The 15,991-nt window shown below is 42.9% G+C and overlaps 1 protein-coding gene across 3 annotated transcripts in view; it reads left to right on the top strand.

The window, feature by feature from the left end:
• dph1 (diphthamide biosynthesis 1) overlaps positions 1–15,991 on the top strand; it is a 275,495-nt gene that overhangs the window by 238,689 nt on the left and 20,815 nt on the right. For all 3 annotated transcript variants that reach the window (XM_034169157.1, XM_034169158.1, XM_034169156.1), the window contains exon 10: positions 11,044–11,122. In XM_034169157.1, coding sequence (XP_034025048.1) covers positions 11,044–11,122 — 79 coding nt within the window. The remainder of the gene's footprint in view (positions 1–11,043; positions 11,123–15,991) is intronic.

The raw sequence follows: 15,991 nt of genomic DNA, 5'->3' as shown, positions 1-15,991 counted from the left end.
TGTTTTCCTATAATGTGAAATTATATATATATATATATATATACATACACACACACACACACACACACACACTTTTATTTAGAGGCAAGCTTTACACATACAACATGAACATTATGTGAATGTTGAACATTAAGCATACATTCTATGAACACTTGATTGATTTTTGCAAATGTTTCCTTACATGTTTGTCTAATGTTTGCTTCCATGCAAACATTAGACAAACATCACAAACATTAAATGATGTTCGCAAACTTGCTAACAGTAAATGAACATTCTATGAAGGTTCAGTTGATGATCGCAAATTTTCACCTCCATGCAAACATTAGACAAACATCACAAGCATTACATGAACGTCACAAACTGGCTGAACAGTAAACAAACATTCTATGAACGTTGTTTGATGTTTGCAAATGTTCGCTTCCGGGTGGGTGTGAGGTGGTGAAGCTTCTACCCGCTGTACAAATACAAAAAAAAAAAACAGATTATTTTCATATTTACATGTTCATTTACTTATTTTCTATACCTGCTTACTCCAGTTATGTGTGTTATACTCCAGTTATAACTGTCATGTGAGGCTGGAGACTGTACCAGCAATCATAGGGCAAGAGGCGGGGTACATCCTGGACAGGACACCAGTGTATCGCAGGACCACATATAGACAGACAAACTCATTCACACCTATGATCGATTTATAGTCTCCAGTTCACTTCATCTGCATGTCTTTGGATGTGGGTGGAAGCTGTGAGCACCCAGAGGGAACCCACACAATCACAGGGGAGAACATGGCGGGACGCAATCCCAGGACCTTCTTACTGTGAGAGTCCAACAGTGCCAACCACTAATCCACTGTGCCGCCTTGTGTACATGTTCACCATTTTGGAGTTTGAGTAGATTAAAGGTGACTTTTGTTTGTTTTTTATATAACTCACCAAGTTTTAGACAGAAATGCAAAACCTATATTTTTTAGGGGAGACTGGAGTCATTTGATACACAACAATCTTCTTCACCACCTGAAACTGACTTTTTTTTTTCTTTTAAGTTAGAACCCAAATATGTAAATCACACAATACCCACATATCATGTTAGTAACAGTTGAAGTTCATTATTTGACAATTTATGATTACTAATTTAACTTTAAAATAATGAGTAAATAATTACTGTATTTCCATAGTCCAGATTATAAGCACATGGTTGTTGTTTTTTTTAACTAGCTTGGAAGGTCCTGCGACGTTTATGTCAAATATATTGGTGTAACGTCCAAAAAAAAAAAAAAAAAAACACAGTTCAGTACAGTGGAGACGAGAAACACAACATTAAAGATATTTAACATGTGTTCTTTTGGCTAGTGTGTGTGATTTATCTTTCCAGATTGCTACAAAAATGTTTTTTCTTAAACTTTTGTGAAGTACATGCTTCAGAAATAAATGATACGAGGTCTGTTAGAAAAGTATCGGACCTTTTTTTTTTTTTTTTTTTTTTTTTTTTTTGCAAAAACCTGATGGATTTGAATCACGTGTGCTTGCATGAGAAAACCTTGAACCTTCGTGCGCATGTGTGAACTTTTTCACACCTGTCGATTGCGTTATTTCCTGGTAAGCAGCCTTTGTGTGAGGTGTGTGTCGTGCGCTCTGTGTTTTTTCATTCCAAGGAAAAAGATGGAACGACTGGAGCAGCGCCGCATCAAATTTTGCCAGAAACTGGGCGGCAGCCAGGTGGAAACCATTCGGATGATTCAGACGGCTTTCGGTGACGATCTTATGGGCATCACACAGAATAGGGAGCGGTACAACCGGTTTAAAGATGTCAGCACAATGGTGGAGAGCGAGCCATGCTCCGGTCGGCCATCAACATGCAGAAATGACCAGATCTTTTCCAAAGTGAACGCTGTGGTGATGTTGGACCGTCGTGTGACTATCCGAGAAATTGCGGAAGAAGTGCACAGCAGCACTTTTTTGGCACATTCCACTGTGACAGAAGATTTGGCCATGAAAAGAGTAGCGGTGAAAATCATGCCGATGGCTTTGGCACCAAGCTGCCGACGGAGCAAAAGCGCCTTTGTATTGAAGGCTCACAGGACATGCTGGACTCTGAAAAATCATGCCCACCTCTTTCACAATTTCTCGGATAGTCACATGACTGAAAAGTCACTGAAAGCCATCTGAATCATCCGAATGGTTTCGACCGCGCTGTCGCCCAGTTTCTGGCAAAATTTGATGCGGCACTGCTCCAGTCGTTCCGTCTTTTTCCTTGGAATGAAAATCCGCCGATGCGCACCGCACACACCTCATACAAAGGCTGCTTACCAGAAAATGATGCAATTGACAGGTGTGAAAAAGTTCATGCATGCGCACGAAGGTTCAAGGTTGGCTCATGCAAGCACACGTGATTCAAATCCATCAGGTTTTTGAAAAAAATAAAAAGGTCGAATACTTTTCTAACAAACCTTGTATATCCATTGGTGTGACTTGCAGTCTGGAAAATATTGCACGTAAATTAAAACTAATTCATTATTGTTCGTAATTTTCAATTATTATTAAGTGTTGTAATTCTGTAACACACACATACATAATATATATATATATATATATATATACACACACACACACACACACACACACACACAGTGAAACTCACCTAAACCGTCATTGTGTAAACCGAATATTCACACTCTCTGGAGAAAAGCAAAAGTCCCAATGCTTTTGAATAGTTTTCCGTGTAATAAACACTGTATATAATGGATTTGTATGATGTATTTTCACTCACATTGGACAAAATGTCTTGTCTGATCGCAATACATTTTCATTAAAAACCCCTTACATACGAGGTCTGATAGAAAGTAGCCGACCTTTTTATTTTTTGCAAAAACCTGATGGATTTGAATCACGTGTGCTTGCATGAGCCAACCTTGAACCTTCTTGCGCAGGCGTGAATTTTTCACGCCTGTCGATTGCGTCATTTGCTGGTAAGCAGCCTTTGTGTGAGGATGGGTGGAGTCTCTCGTCGGATTTTCATTGCAAGGAAAATGGCGGAACGACTGGAGCAGCCGCTACTGCATCAAATTTGCCAGAAACTGAGTGACAGCCAGGTGGAAACCATTCAGAAGATTCAGATGGCTTTTGGTGACGATCCTATGGGCATACACAGATTAAGGAGCGGTACAACCAGTTTTAAAGACGTCTGCACAATGGTGGAGAGCGAGCCACGCTCCGATCGGCCATGAACATGCTGAAATGACCAGATCCTTTCCAAAGTGAATGCTGTGGTGATGTCGGACCGTCGTGTGACTATCCAAGAAATTGTGGAAGAGGTGGACATCAGCACTTTTTTGGTACATTCCACTGTGACAGAAGATTTGGCCATGAAAAGAGTGGCGGTGAAATTCTTTCCTGAAGCTTCTGACAGTGGAGCAAAAGCGCCTCCGTGTTGAAGTCTCAAATCAAATCAAATCAGTTTTATTTATATAGCGCCAAATCACAACAAACAGTTGCCCCAAGGCACTTTATATTGTAAGGCAAAGCCATACAATAATTACGGAAAAACCCCAACGGTCAAAACAACCCCCTGTGAGCAAGCACTTGGCGACAGTGGGAAGGAAAAACTCCCTTTTAACAGGAAGAAACCTCCAGCAGAACCAGGCTCAGGGAGGGGCAGTCTTCTGCTGGGACTGGTTGGGGCTGAGGGGAGAGAATCAGGAAAAAGACATGCTGTGGAAGAGAGCAGAGATCAATCACTAATGATTAAATGCAGAGTGATGCATACAGAGCAAAAAGAGAAAGAAACACTCAGTGCATCATGGGAACCCGCCAGCAGTCTAAGTCTATAGCAGCATAACTAAGGGATGGTTCAGGGTCACCTGATCCAGCCCTAACTATAAGCTTTAGCAAAAAGGAAAGTTTTAAGCCTAATCTTAAAAGTAGAGAGGGTGTCTGTCTCACTGATCCGAATTGGGAGCTGGTTCCAGAGGAGAGGAGCCTGAAAGCTGAAGGCTCTGCCTCCCATTCTACTCTTACAAACCCTAGGAACTACAAGTAAGCCTGCAGTCTGAGAGCGAAGCGCTCTATTGGGGTGATATGGTACTATGAGGTCTCTAAGATAAGATGGGACCTGATTATTCAAAACCTTATAAGTAAGAAGAAGAATTTTAAATTCTATTCTAGAATTAACAGGAAGCCAATGAAGAGAGGCCAATATGGGTGAGATATGCTCTCTCCTTCTAATCCCTGTCAGTACTCTAGCTGCAGCATTTTGAATTAACTGAAGGCTTTTCAGAACTTTTAGGACAATCTGATAATAATGAATTACAATAGTTCAGCCTAGAGGAAATAAATGCATGAATTAGTTTTTCAGCATCACTCTGAGACAAGACCTTTCTAATTTTAGAGATATTGCGCAAATGCAAAAAAGCAGTCCTACATATTTGTTTAATATGCGCATTGAATGACATATCCTGATCAAAAATGACTCCAAGATTTCTCACAGTATTACTAGAGGTCAGGGTAATGCCATCCAGAGTAAGGATCTGGTTAGACACCATGTTTCTAAGATTTGTGGGGCCAAGTACAATAACTTCAGTTTTATCTGAGTTTAAAAGCAGGAAATTAGAGGTCATCCATGTCTTTATGTCTGTAAGACAATCCTGCTGTTTAGCTAATTGGTGTGTGTACTCTGGCTTCATGGATAGATAAAGCTGAGTATCATCTGCATAACAATGAAAATTTAAGCAATGCTGTCTAATAATACTGCCTAAGGGAAGCATGTATAAAGTGAATAAAATTGGGCCTAGCACAGAACCTTGTAGAACTCCATAATTAACCTTAGTCTGTGAAGAAGATTCCCCATTTACATGAACAAATTGTAATCTATTAGATAAATATGATTCAAACCACCGCAGCGCAGTGCCTTTTATACCTATGGCATGCTGTAATCTCTGTAATAAAATTTTATGGTCAACAGTATCAAAAGCAGCACTGAGGTCTAACAGAACAAGCACAGAGATGTTGTGACATGCCCACCTCTTCCACCATTTCTTGGATAGTCACACGACTGAAAAGCCCCCGAAAGCTGTCTGAATCTTCCAAATGGTGGAAGAGGTGGCATCATTTTTCGGAGTCCAGCATGTCCTGTGAGACTTCAACACCGAGGTGCTTTTGCTTCGCCGTCAGAAGCTTCAGGAAAGAATTTTGCCGCCACTCTTTTCATGGCCAAATCTTCTTTCACAGTGGAATGTACTGAAAAAGTGCTGATGTCCACCTCTTCCGCAATTTCTCGGACAGTCACACGACAGTCCCACATCATCACAGCGTTCACCTTGGAAATGATCTGGTCATTTCAGCATGTTGATGGCCGACCCGAGTGTGGCTCACTCTCCACCATTGTTCGGACATCTTTAAACCGGTTGTACCGCTCCTTAATCTGTGTGATGCCCATAGGATTGTCACCGAAAGCCGTCTGAATCTTACGAATGGTTTCCACCTCGCTGTCGCCCAGTTTCTGGCAAAATTTGATGCAGTCGCGCTGCTCCAGTCGTTCCGCCGTTTTCCTTGAAATGAAAATCCGACAAGAGACAACACCCGTCCTCACACAAAGGCTGCTTACCAGCAAATGATGCAATCGACAGGCGTGAAAAAATTCACGCATGCACACGAAGGTTCAAGGTTGGCTCATGCAAGCACACATGATTCAAATCCATCAGGTTTTTGCAAAAAATAAAAAGGTCGGATACTTTTCTAACAGACCTCATATACCGAACAGAGCAGTCTGGACATGCCCAGTAACAACAGAGGTACGAAATGAAGTTCAGCACTCGCCAATTCGAGGAAAGTGGGTACCGTATTTTCTTGATGAAAAGACGGCAGACACGGCACCTAAACGAGGCAGGGTGTAATTCAAGGCCTGTGATTATTAACAAAATGCTGCTTGTTGTCTGCACGGTAATTAGGGCTGTCACGATTAGGAATTTCTGGAGACGATTAATTGTCAGACAAATAATTGCGATTGACGAATATACGAGGTCTATTAGAAAAGTATCCAACCTTATTATTTTTTTTGAAAAACCATATGGATTTGAATCACGTGTGATTGCGTCAAACAAGCTTGAACCCTCGTGCGCATGCGTGAGTTTTTCCAGGCCTGTCGGTTGCGTCATTCGCCTGTGAGAAGGCTTTGAGTGAGGAGTGGTCCAGCCCCCTCGGCGGATTTTCATTGTCAGGAAATGGTGGAATGATTTGGGCTTTTTTTCCATCAGAATTTTTTCAGAAACTGTTAGAGACTGGCAGCTGGAAACCATTAGAAAAATTTATCTGGCTTTTGGTGAAAATTTTACGGGCTTCACAGAGAATAAGGACTGTTACTACAGTTTTAAGGACGGCTTTAAGGACGCTCGGCGCGCCACGCTCCGTACCGCCATCGAGAGCCACAAACCACCGGATCATTTCTAAATGGATGGCTCTGTGGAGCCGGGACCGTCGTGTGCACTTTCTCTGGTTATCACAAGAGCTGACATCAAACCATTTTCTTGCAGAATTTCACTTATAACAAGAGATTTTGTCATGGAAAGCCGAGCGGAGGCTTTGCGCGTCACGATGGATTCGCTACTGGAGCAAGACAAACCACCTCCATTTTGGTCTTACAGGACGGCTTTGAGATGGCGTTCAGACAGCTGTCCGGTGTTTTTTTCATCGGTGATTATCCGAGAAATTGTGGATGTGCCTGGACATGCCAGAACATGTCCCGTGAGGCTTCATCACGGCGTTGCTGTGCGCCATGCGGCACCAGGGCCGCGACGTGCAAAGCCTCCGCTCCTCTTCCATGACAAAACACTCCTGTAACAGTGGAATGTGCCGTTCATTTCCAAACTGACACTGTGTTTTATCCGGGACGTCGTCTGACTAGCACAGGGAATTGTGAAAAGACGTGGACATCAGCACTTTTCGGCACATTGAGACAGACGGGCGAGGAATTTCCGCGCGTCGTCGGCGGTGCCGGCATGGCGCAAAAGCAACGCCGTGATGAAGCATCACGGGACATGTTCTGGCATGTCCAGGCACATCCACAATTCTCGGGATAATCACTCGATGGAAAAACCACCGACAGCTGGCCTGAACGCCATCTCAAAGCCGTCCTGTGAGACCAAAACGGAGGTGGTTTTGTCTCGCTCCAGTAGCGAATCCATCGGACACGCGAAGCCTCCGTTCGGCTTTCCAGGACAAAATCTCTTGTTAAAAGTGAAATCTGCCGTAAAATGGTTGATGTCCACTCTTGTGATAACCAGAGAAAGTGCACACTACGGTCCTGCTCCACAGAGCCATCCGTTTAGAAATGATCCGGTGGTTTTGTGGCTCTCGATGGCGGCACGGAGCGCGGCGCGCCAAGCGTCCTTAAAGCCGTCCTTAAAGCTGTCCTTAAAGCTGTAGTAACAGTCCTTATTCTCTGGGAAGCCCGTAAAATTTTCACCGAAAGCCAGCTAAATTTTTTGAATGGTTTCCAGCTGCCAGTCTCTAACAGTTTCTGAAAAAATTCTGATGGAAAAAAAGCCCAAATCATTCCTCTATGTTCCTGACAATGAAAAATACGCCGAGGGGGTGGACCACTCCTCACTCAAAGCCTGCTCACAGGTGAATGACGCAACCGACAGGCGTGGAAAACTCACGCATGCGCATGAGGGTTCAAGCTTGTCTGACCAATCACACTGATTCAAATCCATATGGGTTTTGAAAAAAAAATAATAAGATTGGATACTTTTCTAATAGACCTCGTATTGTCTATTTTTTTTTCTTTTTTCCCCCCTTCTTTATATCTACTATTGTAGTATAATTACACAACTCTGGAAGAATGTTTGGCTTCTGTGAGTGGAGAAACTGGGAATGGTGCAACATTTTTATTTTCATTTTACATACAGTCCCACTTTTTCTGTTTTGTGGTTGTTTCTGTTGCATTTCTGAAATTGTTTCTCCTCATCATCACGTTTTGTGCTTAAACACTGCATTAAGCTCAAGATTGAACAAATAAATACCTTTGAAAATAACAGCTGTTAAAGTTCAGAGTTCTCACCTGCTTTTTGTGATCTGTGCGTCTGAACATCATCACAGCTTCTCCATGTCAGGGTTTTTTTGTTTTTTGTGGCTCAGTTCATTCATATATTCTCATTTTTTAAATATGTTTTAAGCTATTTGACTGTTTATTTCATCTCATGATCTCATAAATTCAGCATAACTACCTGCACATGGTGTGAACAGTACGGTAACGGTAGAATCACACCTTTAGAGAAAGTTCAGAGAAGTAAAAGCAGCTTCACGTTTTGGGTTTTTTTTTTTTACTTGTTCACTGGGGTTAAAATCCTCTCTCTGTTCCGCGCGTCGAGTGCGCACTGATGGTTCTCAGACTGTAATGTGTCGCGCCTGCATTCAGGAATCTCCTCACGCACCCCCTCCCTCACAGTCTGCAGCCTGTTGACCTCCGTGCACAGCGCGCGCACACACAGACACAACACACCGACAGCTCCGCATTTTAGACGGCTTTTGAAGAAGACGGCCACATGTTTTAATTGGCCGTCTTATCCAAACGGCAGGACGGATCGCTCCTCAGCCTCATGTTATGACGAGAGCGAGGCTGCAGCGACAATGACGTCAGATTCTGAGTCGTTTTATGCTTTGTGGATAAAATAAATAATTCACGGTAATCGCGAATATGAAAAATAATTGCGATTGACGAATATTGTAATAATTGTGACAGCCCTAACTGTAATATGGTGTATGTTTCACACATATCTCTGGGTGTGGCGAACCAAAGAGTTTTGATCAGAGCCCTTTGTGTGGCTGCAAACCTTCCCCAGAGCGCTAACGTGGCACCTGAAAAATCTGAGACTGCAAGGGTTGTGATTTGTCACTTTTCCAGTTTCACTCCTTCCTCTCCCTTCATATTTTAAAAGTTTTTGCAGTGAGTCGGAAAAAGACGCTCAAACGACCCACAATTCATGGGGAAATTGTACACCTTACCTTGGTTTGGAGGTTGATGATTGTATAAAGAAGCTCATTGATGGAGAAATTAATCCAGAATGCATAAAGACATGATGAGTTTTAAAAGAGTAATGCACACGTCAGCGTCATTGCATAGCCACGGAATTACAGAACTGCAGAAGCATAAATCAGGCTTTAGGATTTTAAGGTACCACTCCACAGCGGATTTAGAAAACAAAGTGACTTGACCAAATGTAATCTTTTTAATGTACATAATGTCCAGCACTTATTTAAGGCAGGCGTTAATTTTTTCAGGGCTGTCAGAAGTTTTGACCTGATCAGTAAATGAGGCAGGTCCCGATTCAGGATTCCCTGTAGAATCATTCAGCACCTCTGACTGTAACCTAATCCATTACAAACATATAACTGATTTTGTCTGTTTTCCACATATAACAGATTTCGATTATAACAGACAAAATCTGCTGGTCAACCTGAATCCATTACATGCAAGTTTTACTTGTAATAATTATTTTGTTGAAACCATTGTGTGCAGTGGTGGCTGTCCATTTTTGATTTTGGTGTGGAATGAGTGGGTGATGAAGCAATAGTGGCCAGTTAATGTGGTGTGTGTGTGTGGGGGGGGGGGGGGGGGGGGGGGGGGGGGGGGGTGGGGGGCAGCAAACCCTCATCTCGCCTGGGGCACCTAAACGGCTCGAGCCGGCCCTGCCTTCTGTATTTAAATTTCATTCAGCTCAGACTGTTCTCACTTTACACGGTGTTTAGCTCGCTGCCGGCTGATGGGCTTAAAGTTTCACATGACATTCCACATCTCCATCTCAGCTCTGCAAACGTAGACCTGACGCGATTGGTGGAACGACCTCTGACCCTTAATCAGCACCGGTGAACAATAATTCATGCTTCTGAGAGAAACTATGGAGTATTTTTTTTTTTAAATAGGAGCAAATGCCACTCATTTGCCCCGAGGGGGTGAAATGTTTCCCCGGCAGAAAGCACAGCTCGAGTCAGCGGTGCAATTGAAGTATGGACAGATGGGGAGATTTAATGCCACAGTACAAACATGAAGGATTTCTGCAAATGTTTTTCTGCATTTTCCAACTTTTTTTTTCTTTCTCATGAACTCCCAAGCAGGCTTTTTCTTATTGACATTTACGGAGATTGTCTCCAAGGCTTTTCTGTGGACTGCAGCTCAATTCGTCTCGGTCAATAGCTCCGCTGATCATTACAGTTAGGAACGACCCCACCGACGGCACCGTGGCTCACATTGATCTGTGGAAGCTCGCCCCACACGTTTCTCTCCAGCTACACCCCTCCCCCGTTCATTTTTCCCCTCCAGATGTTTACAGCCACGCCCTCCTCGTCCCTCTCATGCATTTTACAGAGTAAACACTTTGCTGCCTGTCAATCTGTCTCCTCTTTTCCCTCTCTCCTCCTGGCTCTGCCTCTTCCCCTCCACCCATTTCGTCTTTATTGCTCACTCTCTGGCTCTCTACGGCTGTATATCTGTGTCCTTATCTCCTTCTGCCTTTTCTCACCCTCCTCCTGACCAATCCTGTGCACACACTTCGTCCTTCTCCTCCTCCGCCACCCGCCGCTCTTCGTCTGCCTGCTATGTAGGGTAGCTCCATGGAGACCGGCTGGTGCTACTTTTTTATTCACACTCATCTAACCTCTCCCTCTTTCCTTTCACGATACTTCTTTTTTTCTGTCTCTTTTTCCTTTTTTTTTTACGCCTCTTGCAACACCCCTCTTTTCTCGCTCCCTCAGCTGCCCCCCTCCTCAGCTGCTTCGGCATTCAATCAGTGTATCCGGACTGCCTTTAGACTTTTTGCAAATCAGAACAGATCAGGAGATCAGGTGGAGGGAGGACCTCGCCACAACACTCTGGTCACACGTCCACATGCAGCATACAGCTGCAGATTTTCCCCGTCTTTCTAATCAGATTTGGGGTTGTTTTTACTCTACTTCCACCTAATCATGAAAGCACATTTGTACAAACAGTCGTCGTGTTATTTATTCTGCATTCTTTAATCTTTGTCTTTCTCCTGCCTCTTTCCATTTATCTTCTCAGGTGGGTCCAGATTGCTTGTCCACGTCTTTCTATTGATTGGGGCACCGCCTTCTCCAAACCCCTGCTGTCACCGTATGAGGTAAACAATGCGGCTTCATAGTTTTTCTAAGCAAGATCACACCTGTAGCATATTAATGGACGGCATGCACCGACACAGAACTTTTTTTTGTTTTTGTTTTTAAGAAACTACACTGTTGATCTTCCTCTGATACTTTGTTTTTATATTATTGTATGTTTTAAGACTAGGACACATTCACTTTCTGAACATTTTCAGCAGATGTTCCTCCCTCACACTGGGTGGACCCCTTCCCCTAATGCAACAGTAAATGTGTTGTGTCTGACAACTGAATTAAAGGAGCAGCGGAAATGTAATTAGCCTGTGTTTAACTTGAGTCAAAATTTTCTTGTTAATTTCTTGCGTCTTGGGATGGGGGGGGGGGATGAATCCCCCCTGCAGATTGACTGTTAGGGGTTATTGTTAAACCTGCAGTGTAGTCTCATACAACCCAAATTCCAATGAAGTTGGGACGTTGTGTGAAATGTAAAAAAAAAAACAGAATACAATGATTTGTAAATCCTCTTCAACCTATATTCAACTGAATACACCACAAAGACAAGATATTTTATGTTCAAACTGATAAACTTTATTGTTTTTGTGCAAATATTTGCTCATTTTGAAATGGATGCCGACAACATGTTTAAAAAAAACCTGGGACAGTGGTATGTTTACCACTGTGTTACATCACCTTTCCTTCTAACAACACTCAATAAGTGTTTGGGAACTGAGGACATTAATTATGAGTGTAATGATTGGGGTATACAACCCCTGGCAATAATTATGGAATCACCGGCCTCTGAGGATGTTCATTCAGTTGTTTAATTTTGTAGAAAAAAAGCAGATCACAGACATGATGCAAAACTAAAGTCATTTCAAATGGCAACTTTCTGGCTTTAAGAAACACTATAAGAAATCAGGAAAAAAATTGTGGCACTCAGTAACGGTTACTTTTTTTAGACCAAGCAGAGGGAAAAAATATGGAATCACTCAATTCTGAGGAAAAAATTATGGAATCTTGAAAAACAAAAGAACGCTCCAACACATCACTAGTATTTTGTTGCACCACCTCTGGCTTTTATAACAGCTTGCAGTCTCTGAGGCATGGACTTAATGAGTGACAAACAGTACTCTTCATCAATCTGGCTCCAACTTTCTCTGATTGCTGTTGCCAGATCAGCTTTGCAGGTTGGAGCCTTGTCATGGACCATTTTCTTCAACTTCCACCAAAGATTTTCAATTGGATTAAGATCCGGACTATTTGCAGGCCATGACATTGACCCTATGTGTCTTTTTGCAAGGAATGTTTTCACAGTTTTCGCTCTATGGCAAGATGCATTATCATCTTGAAAAATTATTTCATCATCCCCAAACATCCTTTCAGTTGATGGGATAAGAAAAGTGTCCAAAATGTCAACATAAACTTGTGCATTTATTGATGATGTAATGACAGCCATCTCCCCAGTGCCTTTACCTGACATGCAGCCCCATATCATCAATGACTGTGGAAATTTACATGTTCTCTTCAGGCAGTCATCTTTATAAATCTCATTGGAACGGCACCAAACAAAAGTTCCAGCATCATCACCTTGCCCAATGCAGATTCGAGATTCATCACTGAATATGACTTTCATCCAGTCATCCACAGTCCACGATTGCTTTTCCTTAGCCCATTGTAACCTTGTTTTTTTCTGTTTAGGTGTTAATGATGGCTTTCGTTTAGCTTTTCTGTATGTAAATCCCATTTCCTTTAGGCGGTTTCTTACAGTTCGGTCACAGACATTGACTCCCAGTTTCCTCCCATTCGTTCCTCATGTGTTTTGTTGTGCATTTTGATTTTGAGACGTATTGCTTTAAGTTTTCTGTCTTGACGCTTTGATGTCTTCCTTGGTCTACCAGTATGTTTGCCTTTAACAAACTTCCCATGTTGTTTGTATTTGGTCCAGAGTTTAGACACAGCTGACTGTGAACAACCAACATCTTTTGCAACATTGTGTGATGATTTACCCTCTTTAAGAGTTTGATAATCCTCTCCTTTGTTTCAATTGACATATCTCGTGTTAGAGCCATGATTCATGTCAGTCCACTTGGTGCAACAGCTCTCCAAAGTGTGATCACTCCTATTGTAGATGCAGACTAACGAGCAGATCTGATTTGATGCAGGTGTTAGTTTTGGGGATGAAAATTTACAGGGTGATTCCATAATTTATTCCTCAGAATTGAGTGAGTCCATATTTTTTTCCCTCTGCTTGGTCTAAAAAAGTAACCGTTACTGACTGCCACAATTTTTTTTTCCTGATTTCTTATAGTGTTTCTTAAAGCCAGAAAGTTGCCATTTGAAATGACTTTAGTTTTGCATCATGTCTGTGATCTGCTTTTTTCTACAAAATTAAACAACTGAATGAACATCTTCTGAGGCCGTTGATTCCATATTATTGCCAGGGGGTTGTAAAAGTAGCATCCCCAAAAGGCTCAGCTGTTCACAAGCAAAGATGGGGCAAGGATCACCACTTTGTGAACAACTGCGTGAAAAAAAAATAGTCTAACAGTTTAAGAACAATGTTTCTCAATGTTCAGAGTTGCAAGGAATTTAGGGATTCCATCATCTACAGTCCATAACATAATCATAAGATTCAGAGAATTTGGAGAACTTTCTACACATAGTGGCAAGGCCGAAAACCAACATTGAAATACCGTGACCTTTGATTCCTCAGGCGCACTGCATTAAAACCAACATCATTGTATAAAGGATCTTACCGGCATGGACTCAGGAACATTTCAGAAAACCATTGTCAGTTAACACAATTTGCCGCAACATCTACAAGTGCAAGTTGCAAAGTGAAAGCCATACATCAACAACATCAGAAATGCCACCGCCTTCTCTGGGCCTGAGCTCATCTGAAATGGACAGACGCAAAGTGGAAAAGTGTGCTGTGGTCTGATGAGTCCATGTTTCAAGTTGGTTTTGGAAATCATGCACGTCATGTCCTCCGGACAAAAGAGGAAAAAGACCATCCACATTGTTACCAGCGCAAAGTTCAAAAGCCAGCATCTGTGATGGTACGGGGGTGTGTTAGTGCCCATGGCATGGGCAACTTACACATCTCTGATGGCACCATCAGTGCTGAAAGGAACATCCAGGTTTTGGAGCAACACATGCTGCCATCCAAGCAACGTCTTTTTCAGGGACGTCCATGCTTATTCAGCAAGACAATGCCAAGCCACATTCTGCATGTGTTACAACAGCGTGGCTTTGTAGTAAAGAGTGCAGGTACTAGACTGGCCTGCCTGCAGACCAGATCTGTCACCCACTGAAAATGTGTGGGACATTATGAAATGCAAAATATGACAGCGGAGACCCCGACTGTTGAAGCAACTGAAGTCGTACATCAAGTAGGAATGGGAAAGAATTCTTGGTTGATGTATGTCTTCAGTTGTTAGTTGTTATTGTTGACTTCAACAGTTAGCGTCCTCAGTTCCCAAATGCTTATTGAGTGTTGTTAGAAGGAAAGGTGATGTAACACAGTGGTAAACATACCACTGTCCCAGCTTTTTGAACATGTTGCAGCCATCCATTTTAAAATTAGCAAATATTTGCACAAAGCAATAAAGTTTATCAGTTTGAACATTAAATACACTCAACAAAATTATAAACGCAACACTTTTGGTTTTTCTCCCATTTTGTATGAGATGAACTCAAAGATCTAAAACTTTTTCCACATACACAATATCACCATTTCCCTCAAATATTGTTCACAACCAGTCTAAATCTGTGATAGTGAGCACTTTGCTGAGATAATCCATCCCACCTCACAGGTGTGCCATATCAAGATGCTGATTAGACACCATGATTAGTGCACAGGTGTGCCTTAGACTGCCCACAATAAAAGGCCACTCTGAAAGGTGCAGTTTTATCACAGCACAATGCCACAGATGTCGCAAGATTTGAGGGAGCGTGCAATTGGCATGCTGACAGCAGGAATGTCAACCAGAGCTGTTGCTTGTGTATTGAATGTTCATTTCTCTACCATAAGCTGTCTCCAAAGGCGTTTCAGAGAATTTGGCAGTACATCCAACCAGCCTCACAACCGCAGACCACGTGTAACCACAGCAGCCCAGGACCTCCACATCCAGCATGTCACCTCCAAGATCGTCTGAGACCAGGCCACTCGGACAGCTGCTGAAACATCGGTTTGCATAACCAAAGAATTTCTGGACAAACTGTCAGAAACCGCTCAGGGAAGCTCATCTGCATGCTCGTCGTCCTCATCGGGTCTCAACCTGACTCCAGTTTCGTCGTCGTAACCGACTTGAGTGGGCAAATGTTCACTATTCGCTGGCGTTTGGCACGTTGGAGAGGTGTTCTCTTCATGGATGAATCCCGGTTCACACTGTTCAGGGCAGATGGCAGACAGCGTGTGTGGCGTTCGTGTGGGTGAGCGGTTTTCTGATGTCAGTGTTGTGGATCGAGTGGCCCATGGTGGCGGTGGGGTTATGGGTATGGGCAGGCGTCTGTTATGGACGAATAACACAGGTGCATTTTATTGATGGCATTTGAATGCACAGAGATACCGTGACGAGATCCTGAGGCCCATTGTTGTGCCATACATCCAAGAACATCACCTCATGTTGCAGCAGGATAATGCACGGCCCCATGTTGCAAGGATCTGTACACAATTCTTGGAAGGCTGAAAATGTCCCAGTTCTTGCATGGCCGGCAAACTCACCGGACATGTCACCCATTGAGCATGTTTGGGATGCTCTGGACCGGCGTATACGACAGCGTGTACCAGTTCTTGCCAATATCCAGCAACTTCGCACAGCCATTGAAGAGGAATGGACCAACATTCCACAGGCCACAATTGACAACCTGATCAACTCTATGCGAAGGAG

Source organism: Thalassophryne amazonica, chromosome 4 (genome assembly GCF_902500255.1).
Source record: "Thalassophryne amazonica chromosome 4, fThaAma1.1, whole genome shotgun sequence".
Taxonomy (NCBI): Eukaryota; Metazoa; Chordata; class Actinopteri; order Batrachoidiformes; family Batrachoididae; genus Thalassophryne; species Thalassophryne amazonica.
Note: the sequence above shows the minus strand (reverse complement) of the source record. Positions and strands in the feature narration are given on the sequence as shown.